The sequence below is a fragment of the Microtus oregoni genome, unplaced genomic scaffold (genome assembly GCF_018167655.1).
Source record: "Microtus oregoni isolate MIOR12 unplaced genomic scaffold, Mior012 000031F_ref0000149, whole genome shotgun sequence".
NCBI lineage: Eukaryota > Metazoa > Chordata > Mammalia > Rodentia > Cricetidae > Microtus > Microtus oregoni.
The window spans coordinates 14,212,326-14,229,414 of NW_024543090.1; the positions used below are offsets into that span (position 1 = coordinate 14,212,326).

The following is a 17,089-nucleotide window of genomic DNA, read 5'->3' on the forward strand; positions in this document are numbered from 1 at the left end:
CTTCTCCTGCTGCAAGATTGTCTATAGCTCACTTTGCAGATTGTCATTTAGAAGCCTCAAGTCGGTGATTGAGACCCTGCAGTTGCAAGCGGTCCCTGAGGGACAACACTTGTAATGTCCCACCAGCTTTGCTCTTCAAGCAAGAGGACAAAGAGCTGGTGGAACTCAAAAATGACACTTCTCCCTCAAGAAGTCAGAAAAGACCTAGAGGGACAGATGGCTAGAATGCTCACCTTCAGGCAGTAATATCCCACCACACAGACCAGAGAGATGATGGTGTGGACAATGGCCAGGGCACGCAGTGTTGGGGCCATATACCCAGTGCTCTCCTGAAGAACAAAGAATACCATTGCTTCGTCCTCATCTTCATCATTAAAGGAGTTCCACAGGTTTGCAACATCCTCCGTCTCTTCTTCCAAAGGTTCTTCAGTGACCTGGCCCAAGATACACACCCATAACTATCAGAAGGAGCGTCAGTCACTGGGCTCTTCCTATAGAGTTTATGTTAATACATGCAAATGTTACCAACCCAATGTTACCTGCTGAGTAAAGGGGGCCTTTAGGTAACTTACTGATAGGAATCCCCAGTGTTTCTAATAGTTGCAAATACGAATTAGGTAGAGACAAATCCTATCTCTTGAAAAGGAAGCAAAAACATTTAATTATGGGCCTTTTATTATCTGTGTTGTAATTCTATGGTGAAGGAGAAAGGAGCAACAGGTCCACGTGGAACACAAACACAATTTACACACATTTCATAGTTTTCATTCTTCCCTTTATTCATGGCTTCCCCTTCTGTTTCTGCAAATGACTCTCAGCTTTTATCCTATAGCTTCAAGTACCTGTTGGCGGTCTCTGCCTGCATGGATGGATTCCCCTCAACCTTAGTATGTTTTAAATCAGCTACACACACTTTACTATAGAATCCCGCTTTTCTTCTATGGGCAACAAAAGTCAGTAGTTTGTCAAATTGAAGGTTGAAGTGGAGGAAACACTGTTTTGTAACAAGTTGGGTTGTTAGTTTTAGAACCATCAGAAAGACAGAAAAACTATGTCAAGAATCTATGACTGTTCTTTAATTCATTAGCAACCATTTACATGCAACATGCAAGACCCACTCATCCATGTTCAGAATCTTCAATTATGGTGAGAAAACCCTCTGTTCCTAACATCTACTAATATTTCCTTCATGATGGTTTTTCATATGTTTCAACACCCCTGGATCCTATGATAGCCTATTTCTCAAGGAAAGAACTGTTTTCTTTCTTTCTTTCTTTCTTTCTTTCCTTCCTTCCTTCCTTCCTTTCTTCCTTCCTTCCCTTTCTTTATTTTGATTATTTTTGAGACAGAGTTTCTCTGTGTAGCTTTGTAGCCTGGCACTAGTTCTATAGCCCAGGCTGGCCTTGAACCCACAGAGATCCGCCTGCCTCTGCCTCCCAAGTGCTGAGATTAAAGGCATTTGTCACCACTGCCGGGCTATTATTTGTTTCAAAGTGTCCCATATTTCTTATCATGGCATCAATACATGGGGCACACTCAATATTTGGAGATTAAATCACACAGGAATCCAAACAGTTGAAACAGTTTCCTAATTTGTTGTCCTGTCGGCAGTTCTGTTGCTGAACATTTTTTAAAAGGTCATTGTCCTAGAAATTTCTTTGGACCTTAAATTTTTGTTCCAAGTAAGAGTAACAGTTTGGTTATAGTTTTCCCCTATGTATGGCATGCTTAGTCTGTTGCATATTTGGTAAATAATCCCTTAGTGAAGCATCACCTTATAAAAAAGCAGGATGAAGTTGATAGCGAAGGCTACAAACAGAGCAAGGAACCTCAGGTTGTAGAAATTCCTGGCCAGGTAGTGCTGAAAAGAAAAAGATAAGGAGAAGTAGAAGAGCCAAAGGCAGGAAGGAGACCCTCCCTGCCTGACACCGAAAGGTGTGCCCTGGGTGGAGGTTTACAGGGGGATCTGTGCCTCAGTGCCTACTCTACTAGCGAGGCCCTGCCCTTGTTAGCATAAATTGCATAAGTGTAATCGGAAATATCAATTCTTTAAAAATGGCTTAGGAGACTGTCCAAAGGAATCTTACCTTGGATCCTGTCCCAGTAAACCAGATCTCTCAACATGACACCAGCAGAGAGTCAAGCAGTCCCCTTCCCTGTATACATGCAGCCAGACTGTGGACCAAAGTTCATATCCCTTTCTAAATCATGGCCCTAGGAACCTCCTCCGCCCACTTTCTCAGAGTGTACCATTCTCACTGTGATCTTTTCTGGGAAACTCAGCACACGGAGGATGGAGCTGCAGCAGCTGGAGAAGAGCTCGACACTGCCTGGGGCCACACTGACGGTTGCCATCTACAGTGCAGACCTGGGTCCTGCAGTGCAGGCCTGGGCCCTACAGTGCAGGCCTGGGTGAGCAGCGAGTGAATCTTGGGGCAGCTGATCAGAAAGAGAACATTACATACTATACTGAAGCTTGCTTGTACCTACAATAATGACGTTTTAGGGACTAACTGAGCAACATAACCTAATACAGGAAACTTTTTTCTTCATCCCAATTGATTGATCTACTTAAATTTTGAACCAGGACCAGCTAAGTCCCCATGAAAATTCACATTAATGTGCTTGGGAGTCGTGTCCAGGTAAACCCCCATTTCCTTTAACACAAGAGAAAGAGGAAGGTGAACAGAAGAGAAGTATGGGAATAAGAAAGTGGAGAAAGCATGTCTAAGGAAAAGTGACACAAATCATGGCCAGCTCCGAGGTCCACTGGGCCAGTGCCTTTAGCAGAAAGGAGGAAGGGTCGGAGAGCTTACCAGTAACTTGGTCTGATAGATTTCCAGCCCCTTGAAGAAATTGGCCATGAAGGCTTCTGGCTTCTCAGCCTTCTGGCCACGCCGCCGTGTCTTCTTCACTGTCACCTCTGCCCACAGGTACTCGGCTTGTCCGTCCTCCTTGATTTTGTCTTCCTTTTCTCTGTCTTCCATGCTGCAGAGATGAGATGCCAACTCAGCATGTAGGAGAAAGGTGGGTCAGGCTTGGTCCTTGTCAACCTACTCCCTGGGCATGAAATCTACGTTCAATGAGTAGGGACCATTTTGATGATCCAACGTGTACAATGGATAAAATATGTGTTTTTGCTGTTTGGGAATTAGACTTAACAATTCTTTATTTTCTTCTTCAAAAATATTGTCCTTTTCTTATTAAGTAAGTCTTCTTAGGATTAGCAATGGTGCCTCCTACTCCTATAAACTTGGGCAGGAATTAAATGTGATGTCTAAAAGAGCTAAGTACAGGCCTGCCATATAGTAGTTATTCAATAAACACCACAGATCGTCCACCATCAGTGTTATATGAAGTCACTAAATGTGGATGTTTGATAATCTGTCCAGTCAATGAAACCCTGCTGAACTGTCAGAATTATAAAGTTAATAAGTGTATTATAGAGCTGAGATAAAAGAAATGAAGAAAAAGAAATATGCCCAGGGCTTGTAGAATACCTGTTGCTTGCACTAATAGAAATCAGGTTTCTATTTACTGCAGTTATAGAACAGCAACTGCCAATCAAACGTTGTCCACCAACCACAGCAAGCAGAGTACCCACGCCCCTAGGAACTTACTCAGCTTTCTCAGATTCAGCCTTTCCTTCGGCTTCACGCACTGCTTTCATCTCTGCAGCCTGGATCCAAAAACAGCAACCAGTCAAGGCTCCTCAGAAAAACAAGTCCAGGACAAACCTTTCTCTTTATGGTTACAAGTTCTAGTGTGTGTGTGTGTGTGTGTGTGTGTGTGTGTGTGTGTGTGTGTATTTCTGTCTGTTTTAGCTTCTCTTAGGATTGCAGGGCATAAAGTGTCTTGCTGTCTGCTGTCCATCAAACCTGCTGCTACAAAGAGATGCCAAGGCAGATCTCAAACCTAAAAATTTACTTGTCTTCCAATTATTTACTCAACCCAAGCAGGAAACTTATACATAAACCTCAAGGAAGCACTATGGCAGCAGGCAGGAGGTAGGTCATGGATCACCGGGTGTCTAATCTCGAATCCCTCTCTATCTGACAAGCCTCCAGCCTGTCCCCAATCCTCCTGTCACTTCCCTGGTCCCTCTGGCTGATAGCTACCACACTCAGAATGAAACCAAGCTCCTCAGCGAAGCCCGTCTATACTGTAGGGTCATAGCTTTCTTTCTATCGCTACTGTTTTCCTATTCAAATGCTCCAACCTTTATTCCCATGGAAGGGAGTCTTGAGCCTTCTGTGCACTAGGGACTTCTCAGTGGTCTGACCCTGGCTTTCCATATGTCTGCCATGCTTGAGGATTTGGCTCAGATCTCATCTCTTCAGGAGCCTTTTTGGCTGCCCTGTTTACAGCAGATGCTATCAAGAATCACTTATTTATCCAGAGGACCTAGATGACTCTACCATGTCCCTTCTAACCCATGGGTGTGTTTATTAACCTACACAAACATCACCAGTGGTAATTATCTTATTTACTTGTCATCTTTTCCCACTTGAGACTAAGTTCTATGAAAGCAAAACTAGATTTTGTTAACCAGAGCATAGTCTAGTGCATGTAGTATCTGCATTAGTCTCTTACTTTTGTCAAATGGTCCTATGCCATGAGCCTATCCAAGAGGCAATGCAAAATAAATGATACAAGAAGGACACCTATGCTGGTACCTCCCTCTCTGGCTCTCCACACCTCTCTTCCATTATCTAATACTTCCTTCACAGCATCCTTCTTATTTGCACCAACTTGTTCAGTATATATCTTTTCTATAAAATTTCTCTGTTGTCACTCAATTCTCAGACTCTAGAATCGTGACATGTGCATGTTAATGTGTCAATAGGTAATAATGGGATTAATGAATGGATGTGGTCTTTGTCTGCACCCTCACTTCTTCCTTTGATGCCAAAATGGCATGGTAAGTTGGATGTTGTAAGAGAAGGAAACATTCAGAACATTCTGTGGCCAATGGCCTCTAAGTTACTTTTGTCTTATCCATTCAATCTAGTTGACTGACTCAGAGTCCTAATGATAAAAATGTTCCAGGCATGATCAGACTCATAGTAATAGGTTGTCAATAGGTAGTAGTAATTACCATCATCAATATCATATGAAGTTGTAAGGATTTTTTAGTAACCTTTCTAGCTAGTGAAACTCTGATCTATTGGGATTATAAAGTTACCAAGAGAAACAGAACAGATCTATTACAGAGCTTTGGTGAAATGGAATCAGAGCTTACAAGGTATATAGAAATACCGCCTCATAAGAAATCTCCTCATTCATTACATCTGGCTTTCCATGCTTTCACTGAATCAACCTGTGCACCATGAACACTAAATAAAAGTCTGAAGCAGGTGAAGGTCTCAGATCACCATATGTTCAAGCTCTACAGTGCAGACTAGAAGTCTTCCTGGTGACTAAACACGGAAATACCCACCCAAGTCACCATGTCCTCATACCTGGCGAATTTGGAATGTCAGAATAACCCTATCTGAACCAGCGTCAGTGTTATGACCTGTGCAAACCACATACAGATTGTAAAGGACAACAGAGACTATGCTTACCTGTGCTTTCCTTTTCTTCCGCACAGTACTCTCTAACGTAGGGGGCTCATCCTTGCCGATGATTTCAGAGAGGTCACCCAATCCCACTTCAGGCCCTTGCTTTAAGCCACTGTCTTTCTTTGAGTGGATTCCAAAGAGGTCGGACATGATGTCTGAATCTCCCGGCTCCCCCTTTACGAAGTGGACCAGTTCAGTGGTGACACCCGGCTCAATCATGTCTGCTCTGTCCGCCTCCATGGCGTCATCATGGATCCCAAACTGGGTGGGGTCAGGCATGTCGCCTAGGATCTTGGTCACTCGGATGTTCTTTGCTCCTTCGACGAGGCCCCCACCAAACACTGTGTTCCAGAGGATCTGAAAGATGCCTCCCAAGATAGAGAGGAGCAGCTGGAAGAGGCCCACAGACAGCATCCAGAAGAAAGAGACGAAAACCTTCACCAACTCCTTCGCACTCATCTTTTTGACATTTCGGTACTGTTTCCTGAGGTTCTTCAGCGTTGCCCTCTTCAGAAAGTTGGTGACATTTCTCTTTGCTGAGGCACAGGCCATGGCAAAGGCAGAGGCAGGCTCCATAGACTTGTCCTCCTCCGCCTCCCCCTCCATTTCCATCGTATAAGCAGACTCTTCACCCTCTTCCTCTTCCTCTTCCGGTCTGTCGGTTGAGTCGGATTCTGAGATCTGAGATGCTAACTGCATCTCGAAGATTGTGTCCTCGCAGAAGTTCACAAACAGCTCCATCTTCTCCTGTTCCCCACCTTCATTGACGACATCAAAAATGAACTGTCGCTTGGACTCCTTCACTTGAGGCTTTTCCCACTGAGTTCGACTGGATTCGCTGATCTCAAAATAAACACGTTCAATTTTCTTGGCCCCACCCATGATCTCGATTCGACCCAGGTATGGTTCAAAGTAATTTAGCACACTTTCTGCTGGGTCCAACAGGCACTTCAAGCGAGAATCATTGGGCATGTGTTCAGAGAGATTGGTCAGTAACACGGCCACATTGAACCCTATGTCCTTGGCTGGCTCGTGGAACCGTTCTACAAAATCAATATAATTAAACATGTCATTCTCGTCAGCCTCCGTACACGAAAGGAGGAAGTCGATCTCTGACTGTGTGTATTGCTTTAGACCTTCCATGGCCTTCTGGAATTCTTTCCTGGAGATGATCCCTTTACCATCCGGGTCATATTCTTTGAAGGTGTCTGAGCTGGTTAAGTCTTTAAGTTTCAAGAACATGTCAAAGAATTTCAAGATCATCTCTACATTAGTGGATGATTCTACCAGTGTGTCAACCATCTGCTTTCCAATAGTTCCGTTTACCACATTTCCTGTGAGGCGGGTTCAAAAAGACATACAAATACATCAATGAACCCAGGCTATCATGTAATGTGGCAGGTTGCTCTTTTTAGGAGACTTATGTGCCAAATTAGTCAGTTCATTTCCGACCATGTTGATTTGAAAAATAGTTAGAAAGCAGCAAGCCATTACAACAGCCCACCAGGAGCCAAGGGAGAAGAAACCAGGACTAGAGGGAGATGGCCACACCATTGCCTTGTTTCTGCCCCGGGGCCTAGGAGGTGGTTCCACTATCAGATCTCTGGGAATAAGGAGGAATACATGGTGTCCCTTTGACCTGGGAGGTTGCCCAATTAGATGGCTGGCATACACACTGGCAGCCAGCTGTGTCGAAAAGCAATGGGGAGAGGGAGAGGATAGGGAGGGGCAAAGCTTAGAGGTTTTCCCCAGTTCATTCTGGCTTTCCTATTGGCATCAAATGAGTTGGTTTCAAGCCTTGTCCATCAGACCATGTGCCCCTCATTCATTTTTTTTTTCTTTCTCAAAATTTGTCATTCTAACCAATGTCTTATGACATCAGTGACCTGCCAGAAGGATAATCTGTGTGATTAACAAGGTTAGTGCTCAGACCAATTACAATCATGTGAATGCCTAGTTATACCAAACAGCCCAACCTTCCAGTAGGGACAGAAGCATCACCACCATGTCCTGAAGGAGATCCAAGAGTTCCTTCAGCAGCTCGATCTGACTGGAATCCTAGAACAGAAACAGGAGATACCCTGAGCTATCTGAGCCCTCAGAAAAGTCCAGGGCAGTGAGCAAGAAGGGCCTGCTCTAGGAAGGTTAGGTAAGGGCTGCATCCAAGTCAGGAAGGAGCTCCCTTCTTTCTGTGAGTGAAGGTGGCTTTTACCCACTGCCTGTAGGACAGGGAGACTCATCTATCAGTGCTCCTTCACATTCTCCTTCGTACAAATGTGGCAGATAGACTGACTGTTACCTCAATGATTCCTAACAGCCCCCATCTACTGAAGAACCATCAGGAACGTTCTCAAGTTTGTTTTATCATTTTCTATACTGGAGGACTATCTCCCACAAGCTTCATGGGAGATATTACTATAATAAGGAAAGATTAATTTACCCAGTAGATTCTCCTTTCTTCCTGGATTAGTTTAACCTAGTTGCAGTTGGTGATGATCAGGGTGTCATTGAGTTTATAGAATAATATATAAGCACAGTGACTCCTCTGCATGCTCTTGAAGCTCTGTTTGGTTTTAATTCAAGCAATGCAGGCAGAATTCTGCAAGACAAGCTCCGCACTGCAAACCCTTTGGCATGTATAGGATGGTAGATAAAGATCTCATCTAAGGGTGAAATTAAATTAGAAAAGGATGCTTAGCAGAATAATCTGCAGGTAATTTTGAAAACTGTTCTTTGGGCCACACTTCTTTTACGGATTCTTCCTCCCTCTTGTAGAAAGACACAGCTGGTTGCCAAGCCTTTCAGTGCCCCGAGGGACTCTTCCCTACCTACTGAGCATCATAGCTGCATTCGGAAGGAAGAAAAAGGAGCCATAGCGGCACATGGCAGTAGAGCTGAGAAGAGGCCTCCGAGGTCATTCCTTCTAACCCTGAATATTTTACAGATGATGAAAACCGGAGCCAGAAGTCACTGATGTGGAGGGGGCAGGGCAAGGGCTCTTCTCTCCAGAGCCTCTACTGCACACTGCCATGGCTGACGCAGACGTGGACACGCTACTGCCAAATTAGTAGGCCCCCCCCCCCCCGAACGCTCTTCCCATAAGGCCAGAGTCAAAAGGGGAAAAAAATGAAGGGTTACACAGCACATTCCAAAAGAGAGGAGGCAGGTATGATAGCCTTGAGATTTTTAGATGTACATTATTTAAATTAATGCTGCAAATGTCCCTCTAATCAGTCTGAAACACATCTTGAAGTGCTCCCTCGGGTGTTGCCATGGAGAGAGGTGATCAGTTGCTACGTATGCTACATTTATTTGTTCATAATAAATGCTCAGAATGATTCTGATTCATCTTGCCAGAGAGATGGGGAGAAGGAAAGGTAGAGAGGGGGAAGGAGGGAAAGCAGGGGTAAGGGAGGGGGCGTTTGTGGATGACAGACATGCAACCTTTGTAAGGTGAGAAAGGTCGGTGGATGGTATTCTAAAATGACGAGACAGTGGCATGGAAGGGATTGTACCGTGGAAAGCAGTGTGGAGGCAGTTACAAAATGAGAGGTTGGTGGGAAACAAGGAAGAAGCTGCATTCGTGCAAAAGCCCCTCTGGGATCCCCTCATCCCAGGCATTCATCCCTGCTTCTCGGTTTGGTTCTCTGTTTTAAGAATGAGACCTAATCTGCTTGGCTTTTCCAGCCTTTGGTTAAGCAGCCACATCCACAAGGGAAGTCCACAGGGCGAGAATTAATCCGACATTCACAGTAATGGAATATGTAGGGGAACAGGCCACAGTACCTGAGACAGCTTCATCTGCATGTTAGCAAACACATGGAGGAATCCAACCACTGCATCCCACAGCCTACTGTGAGCCAGGCTCTGCTGGTTCCCGATGCAAGGGCCCTGTAGAGCAGAGAGTTACTCAGAGCCTATCCTAGGAGGGCATTCCACTCAGGGTTATGTGACAGGGCAGCACCTTCTAAACTCATGTATTTCACGGTTCAATATTTTCCCAAGATATTTTTCATTATTCCCAATTATAGGATCTTCTCTCTTGTGGGGGAAATGGGGGTTTCACAGCCACGATTTCTTTTAGCTTCAGAATGAAGAACATAGCTAACAAAATAGTTAAATGCTGTAGTTAAAGAGGATCCGAGGGGCGTTTGTTTACACTCTTTGCCCATTTCTTTCTCTGCAAGGTCTTCTAAGGAAACAAGGGTGATGGAGACCACAGTATGAAAACCAGGGGTAATCTACCACCTGTTGCTTTCAAGCAGAGCTTCATGTAAGTGTTACAACCTCTGACTAACCGAGATTTAAAATCTCAGTAATAATCCTGCTGTAGAAAGTCTTACAGCTAGTAGTTACCTGCCCATTGGGGCGTGGCCTCTTATACTATTTATGCCAATGCAGAACATGCATCCGGCTGCAGGATTTGGTTTCTGATCTCTGTTCCAGTAGAGGATTCTGATTTGTGAGTCTACCCCTAAATAAATAACCATCTATTTCTCAATTCTGAGCTAGTGTGGGATTTCTTTTAAGCATACTTCCACATAATCCCAGCAATCAACTACTTCTAGGAGTTTCATACTAACATAAACAACAGGTATAAATACCATATCAGATATTTTCTTCTCAAAGCTGAATGTTGGATGAACAAATACCAGTTTGTATTTTCACAATAACCTTCTTATCTATGATCATTAGTAACTACTATAGTCTGTTTTTTCTTTTAAAAAAAACTTTAATCAATCTCCAAATTTCTCTTCAAAAAGAAATATCCAAAAAGGACACACATATTACCACAAGAATGGAAGAGTCTCGGTAGGATTCCCAAGGGAAAGTTGAGATGAAGAAATATTGTCTACTTTCCTAAGTCATACTGTTTTATCCCAAATCACTGTTTATCTATGTTCAATTTCTTGTCCCTAGAGGCCAATGAGTTCATGTTTGAACAAAACTGGTTGTTGAAAGAAGTATTCATAGAATGCAAGCTTCTCTTTTGTGTTGAGTACTTCAGGGGAAATCTTCGTTGGTAACTTTCTCCTTTCTCCATTTACCCCTGAATGGGATACTATTGCCCTCTCCTTAATGAAGCCCTTCTTTTTCTTTTTTTGAGTTTTAATACAGTTTACCTTTACTACATTAAAAAAAACAACTCATTACCCAGGAAGTACACTAAGTTTTGTATTTATTTTTATGAGAAAATAAAATCTGAGTAAGCTAGTTGCCTCGTGATATGGACATTGGATGAAAATCTAATTGCTGCCTCTTTCTTTCTTTCTTTCTTTCTTTCTTTCTCTCTCTCTCTCTCTCTCTTTCTCTCTCTCTCTCTCTCTCTCTCTCTTTCTCTCTTTTCCTCTCTCCCTTCCCTCCTTCATTCCTTTCTTCCTTCCTTCTCTTTCTCTCTTCTCTTTCTCTCTCCCTTTCTTTTTCCACCATTGGGGGACTGAACCTGGAGCCTCACACATACAAGGCAGTCACTCTTCTATTGATCTATAGCCTCAACCTTTTTTTAAATTATCTAAAATTTGAAACAGGATCTCCTTAACCTAGCTGACTTTTAATCCACTCTCTACCCTAGGCAGGTCCTGAACTTGTGATCATCCTACCTCATCCTCCAGATAATGTTTTTCATTGAACAAATTTCAACTCCATGATATATAAAAGAGCCATACTCTGAGATTTACTGTTGACTTAGAGAATGGGGAAAGAAGGAAATGATGGTACACAAGGAAGGGGATGGGACATTCCTCATGCCTTTCCTTGTTTATTCTTCAGTTACTGACATTATTCTTCACAAGTCACTCACAATCATCCATGACTTCTCCAAAAGACCAGTGTGCATCCTTCTTTATGCACAGTCTGTGTGTCTCTGTGATGACACTAAGCCCTTAGGTTCATAAGAGCTTTCTCTTTCATTAAACTCCTCATGTGTGGTTTGTTTGCTTTATTTCTTTGTTGTCTGACTCTATGAGTTTCAGAATGCTATTGAGGCTATCATCAATTCCACTTCTGTATGTTTGGTGCATAATAGATATGATTAAAGGCATAATACATATGATCACTTTAAATTATGTGTGATCATCTCATAGCAAATATTTTTCATTATGCATATGCATTTTAAACTACATTATCAACAGTTTCATAGCAGAGACAATATAATATATTCTCCCCAGAAACCAAGATGAGAACACAAGCTAAATGTTTTATTCAACTAATAAAGGAGCAAATATTTTTTTTTAACGATTTATATTTTTATTTATTATAAGGGGAAAACCTCACAAAACAGGAAGAAGTCCAAGCTCAGTTGTGCAGTGAGGGAACCACAGAGAGAGAGAGAGCACCTGGGCCGGGGGCCCTTTTTTCTCCGGGTCCCAGAAAGTCACACCCTAATTTGGTCCCACCTCTTGAAGATAATTGGCTAACAAAGTTTCCCCATCACCGCCCCCTTTTGTCCAAACAAGAGCAAGAGCGATCCAAACCCAATACAGAACTATATACAATAAGAACAGACATTAAGTATAAAATTACAAACAACATAAACAATATTAAGCAAGGAACACATGATAAATGTTTTAATAAATGTTCTATTTCAAAGAGTCTAAGTCTTGCATCAGAAATAAGCTTGGCTAAATCATGAGAGGAAGGTAACTATGACTATCTAATCTTTAACCCCATCAAAGGCCTGAGAAGGGAGATAATATTACTTGAGTAGTCAGGAAGTGCAATCAAGCAGCTTCCAAAGCCAGAAGTATATGACAGAGACAATTAGCTACCTGAGCAATCACCCAAAGTCTCATTTGCAACATTAAAGCAACCAACTTTGGCTAAGGCCTAGCATAACTGACAGACCATTTTTAGAGGCAGGGAATTTTTTAGAACCGTCTTACCCTGTCTTGGCAAGGTTTGGTTGAGGCATGGGCAGTTCTTTGTCCAAAGGCCAATAGTGCCAAGAAGAAAACAAACTCCAAGTGGAGTGTTTTTGGTGCTCAAGATTCTCTTGGAAATAGATTGGTGCTGTCAGGAGCAATCATATCTCATGTCAACAGAACCCTAAGTTATTTAAATACCATGTTCCACAGATCCTTGAAGTGGTTGAAGATTACCTATCTAGACAGAGATCAATCTCTATGTATCTAAAGAACCTAATTAATGACTATATGTATAATAAATATGAACAACTATTGACCTACAATATTTAATACCTGTATAACTTAAGGACTAAGACTTCACATCAGAATATTAAATAATCTGTACACAAATGTGCAGCAAATGAGGACAATGACCTCAAAATGTAAACAATGTAAAGGTACCTTGATCAGAGGTAAGAATAATATATAAGTTTTATTACGACTCTTTCCTCTTCAGGTAGATTTGGGTCATGGGCTTTTATCACAGCAGTGGAAAACCTAACTCGGACAATAGTTCAACAGCTTGCCACCGACCACACGGCATAAGGAGCCAGCCAATCGTAGAAGTTATTGACTGACCTTCATATGTACTCAGTGAAGTGCACATGGCTCCCTCCCTGAAGGAGCAAATATTTTATTCATGAGTTTTGTGGTTATGATCACATAAAAATGAAGTGTCAATTATCCTTCAAAAATCTTGTGTTACATAAAGCTTTTATGGCTACTGATTATATAGACAGGTTTCCTACATACATCATTCATCTCTCTTCATGGCAGGCAGACTGTTGTAGGAGATGCATAGCAAATGTTATGGAAGATCTACACAGAGAATTCTCAACAGAAGACTCTCAAATTTGGCCCAAAGACACTTAAGGAAATGTTCAGACATTCCCTGATGGCTATTAGAGAACTGCAAATCAAAATGACTCTGCGATGCCATCTTACACCAGTCAGAATGGCTAAGATCAAAACCACCAATGACAGTTTATGCTGGAGAGGATGTGGAGTAAGGGGAACACTCCTCATTGCTGGTGGGAATGACAACTTGTACAACCACTCTGGAAATCAGTATGGAAGTTTCTCAGAAAATTGGTAATCAACCTAGCCCAGGACCCAGAAATACCACTCTTGTGCATATACCCAAAAGATGTTCAATCATACCACAAGGACATTTGTTAAACTATGTTCACAGCAGAATTATTTGTAATAGCTAGAACATGGAAACAACCTAAATGCCCCTCAACTGAAGAATGGCTAAAAAAAATGTGGTATATTTACACAATGGAGTACTACTCAGCAGTAAAAAACAATGACATCTTGAAATTTGAATGTAAATGAATGGAACTAGAAAAAAAACATCCTGAGTGAGTTAACCAGACCCAGAAAGATGAACGTGGTATATACTCACTCACTCTTAAGTGGATACAGACTGTAAAGCAAAGGATAACAAGCCTATAGTCCACGACCCCAGAGAGGCTAAGTAATAAGGAGAACCCAAAGATAAACATATATAGATCCCCCTGGAAAGGGGAAATAGATAATATCTCCTGACAAAATTGGGAGCATGGGGGTGGGAGGAGAAAAGAGGGTGGGAGGGGAGGAGGAAAGGAGAAGAAGAGGAGGGAGGAGAACTTGAGGGAACAGAATAGTCAAGACGAGGGGAAGGACAGAGATGGAAAGCAAGGAACGAGATATCTTGATTGAGGGAGCCATTATGGGACTAGCAAGAAACCTGGCTCTATAGAAATTCCTAGGAATCAACAAGGATGGTCCCAGCTAAAACCCTAAGAAATAGTGCAGAGGGTGCCCGAACTGGCCTTACCCTGTAATCAGATTGATGACTATCTTAAATGTCACCAATATAACCTTCAGTCAGTAGCTCATGGAAGCAGAGGCAGAGAGCCACAGTGGAGCACTGGGCTGAGCTCTCAAAGTCCAATTGAAGAGTGGGTGGAGTGAGAATATGAGCAAAGAGGTCAGGACCATGATGGGGACACCCACTGAAACAGCTTACCTGAGCTAATGGGAGGTCACCAACCCTGGCCAGACAGGGAAGGAACCAGCATAGGACCAAACTAGTCCCTCTAGTTAACAGTTGTACGACTGGGACAGACTGCAGGGCCACTGGCAGTGGGACCAGGATATGTCCCTGCTGCTTGTACTGACTTTTTGGAACCCATTATCTTTGGAGGGATACGTTGCTTAGCTTAAATATAGTAGGGAGGGCCTTGATTCTTCTTCAAAGCAATGTGCCATCTACTCTGAGGAGTAGATGGGAGGTGGGGAGGAAAGGAGGAAGTGGAAATTAAGATTGGTATGTAAAATGAAAAAAAGATAGCTCTTTTTGTTTTGTTCTTTTAAATAAAAGAAAAAAAGGAAGAGAAAGAATACTAGAACATTAAGACATTCACTCTGAAATCCACTTGACATTACTTCTTCCATAGTAAGAGCTCAAAGATTCAATTTTTATTGCTATTTATTCCATTTTTGTGACAGAGTTTCACTATGTTGCCCAGACTAGCTCAAAACCCAAGATCCTCCTGCCTTTGCCTCCCAAACCCTGGGATTGCAGGCATGTACCACCATAGGTAGGTTGGATTTGTTCATTTTTTAAAACCCCTACTAGGATATTGCATATGCCATTGTTCCGTAATTCTGTAAACAGTTTCTCTGCTTCACTCTCTGTGCTTACTGAACCTCAGATATTGATACATCATCAGATATTCTAGACTGAAGAATTTTAAGGTGAATATATTTTTCATTCATATAAAGCAGTCAGTCTAGAAAAGGAAGCAAAAGTGTAATGAGGTAATGAAAATGAAGTGTGACAACACCATGAACAGGTCCCAACAGGGGACCACAGACTACAGGTTCTCACAGACCATGGGTACCAATGGTTCCTTTTCCTAGATATGAAATTATGCCAGTGTTGGGGCTGAGTACAACGGATGCACTGTGTGCATCCAAATACTCTAGAGAACACAGAAAACGAGCATGTTAAAAATACTCCCTCTGCTGCCTACTCTGCCCTCATTAGCACCTACCTGGATGTACTCTGTAAGAGAATTAAAGATCTGCTTGGTGACTGCCAGAGCTTTAGAGAAATTGTGCTGTCCAGATTCATCAATGATGTCCTTTCCCGAGTAGTACCAATAGAAATCGCTGATGGATTCCTAAAAGCAAACAGTAGAGTTTGACATTTGGAGGGATCTGATCATATCTCTACGCCTCTGCTATGAACGGAGCCCAGGAGCCAACAAAGATGCACAGAGATAGCTGCCCCTAACACCTTCCAAACTCACGTAGTTCTCCACAGGGAAGAATGTTTAAGGAAGATACACAGCCTTTAGCACCTGGGAGACTATAATATACGACATCCAAAGTGAGCTATGCCCACTGAAGATAATAGTGATTATCCATAGGTAATTTGATTCTTCTTTCTGGGCCACTGTAGCCGGGTCTTTACTGACAACACTAACCTATGCCCAGCATTTTGTAAGAGACACTCTCATGATAAGGGTCCTTCTGCCTTGTCTTTGAACACATGTTTTAGGAATTAAAACTTCCCTAAGTGTGAGGGCATAGATTACAACTCCTTCTTTGAGGGTTAGACAACATAGACATTCTCTGAGTGATGCGGGTCTAAAGCCTAAGTTTTCAACCTAACAATGGTGTGAAAGCGCTATCGATTCAGTTTAAGTTGTACTTGTAGTTCCGAGTGTTGTTTTTTTTTTTTTCAGCTACCTATTTATGATGTGACGTCCTCTGATAATGTTATTTAGGAGCCCAGGGTCAGCCACATAATCTTAAGAGTAAACCATTAATATGCTACAGTGTCTCATCTCACGAAACTATGATGTGCAATAGCTAGGCGTAGGAAATGCATCTCCAGCTTATGGGTGGCTTATCGGGATATAGTTCCATGGAGGAACATCTCTATCCTGGGCCTCCCTGTTTCTGCGTGGCTGTTGCTAGCTCGTGTAACTGTAGATGCAGTGCACCATTGCCCATGGTTCGGACTCACCTGCAGACGCAGAAGGTAGTCCACGGTGCTGATTATGATGTTCACAGTGGTGGTGTTGCCCATCTGAGTCCTCAGAAAGTTCTGAAAGTCTGAGAACACCAGTGCTGGGTCAGAACCTAGGCCCATTAGACCAAAGGGAGCCAGGCATACCCTGTTAACTGAGCTTAGACATGGCATACTATGTGGCAAGTCTCACACAGAGAATATATTTGGAGCCTCACAAATCCTGCTCTACTCTGAGCTCTGATAACCTGTGACACCTAAAACAAGATAAGATCCAGGAGGTGATATGAAAGGGATGGTGATTCTGGGAGTGGTTTAGCCTTGGTGACACTAAACAGCAGCAGTCATAAGCCTAATGGTCATTCTATACAGCTTTCGTATTAAGGACTAGATGAACTTGGATAGCCTGGTGGTTTGAATAAGAACGACCCCCATAGGCTCATATGTTAGAATGCTTGGGTGACCAGTTAGTAGAACTGTTTGGGAAGGATTAGGAGAAGCAGCTTTGTTGGAGGGGGTGTGGCTTTGTTGGAGGAGGCGTGTCTCTGGGAGTGGGCTTGGAAGTTTAAAAGGGCCATGCCAGGCCCAGTCTCACT

At 42.7% G+C, this 17,089-nt stretch overlaps 1 protein-coding gene across 1 annotated transcript in view; it reads right to left on the reverse strand.

Moving 5' to 3' along the window:
- Ryr3 (ryanodine receptor 3) overlaps positions 1 to 17,089 on the reverse strand; it is a 522,546-nt gene that overhangs the window by 17,008 nt on the left and 488,449 nt on the right. Inside the window, exons 85-93 of the mRNA XM_041678998.1 lie at positions 16,491 to 16,579; positions 15,511 to 15,639; positions 9,351 to 9,455; positions 7,541 to 7,622; positions 5,568 to 6,898; positions 3,621 to 3,679; positions 2,817 to 2,988; positions 1,775 to 1,861; positions 234 to 434 (exon numbers count right to left, since the gene is read on the reverse strand). Of these exons, the coding sequence (XP_041534932.1) occupies positions 234 to 434; positions 1,775 to 1,861; positions 2,817 to 2,988; positions 3,621 to 3,679; positions 5,568 to 6,898; positions 7,541 to 7,622; positions 9,351 to 9,455; positions 15,511 to 15,639; positions 16,491 to 16,579 (2,255 nt within the window). The remainder of the gene's footprint in view (positions 1 to 233; positions 435 to 1,774; positions 1,862 to 2,816; positions 2,989 to 3,620; positions 3,680 to 5,567; positions 6,899 to 7,540; positions 7,623 to 9,350; positions 9,456 to 15,510; positions 15,640 to 16,490; positions 16,580 to 17,089) is intronic.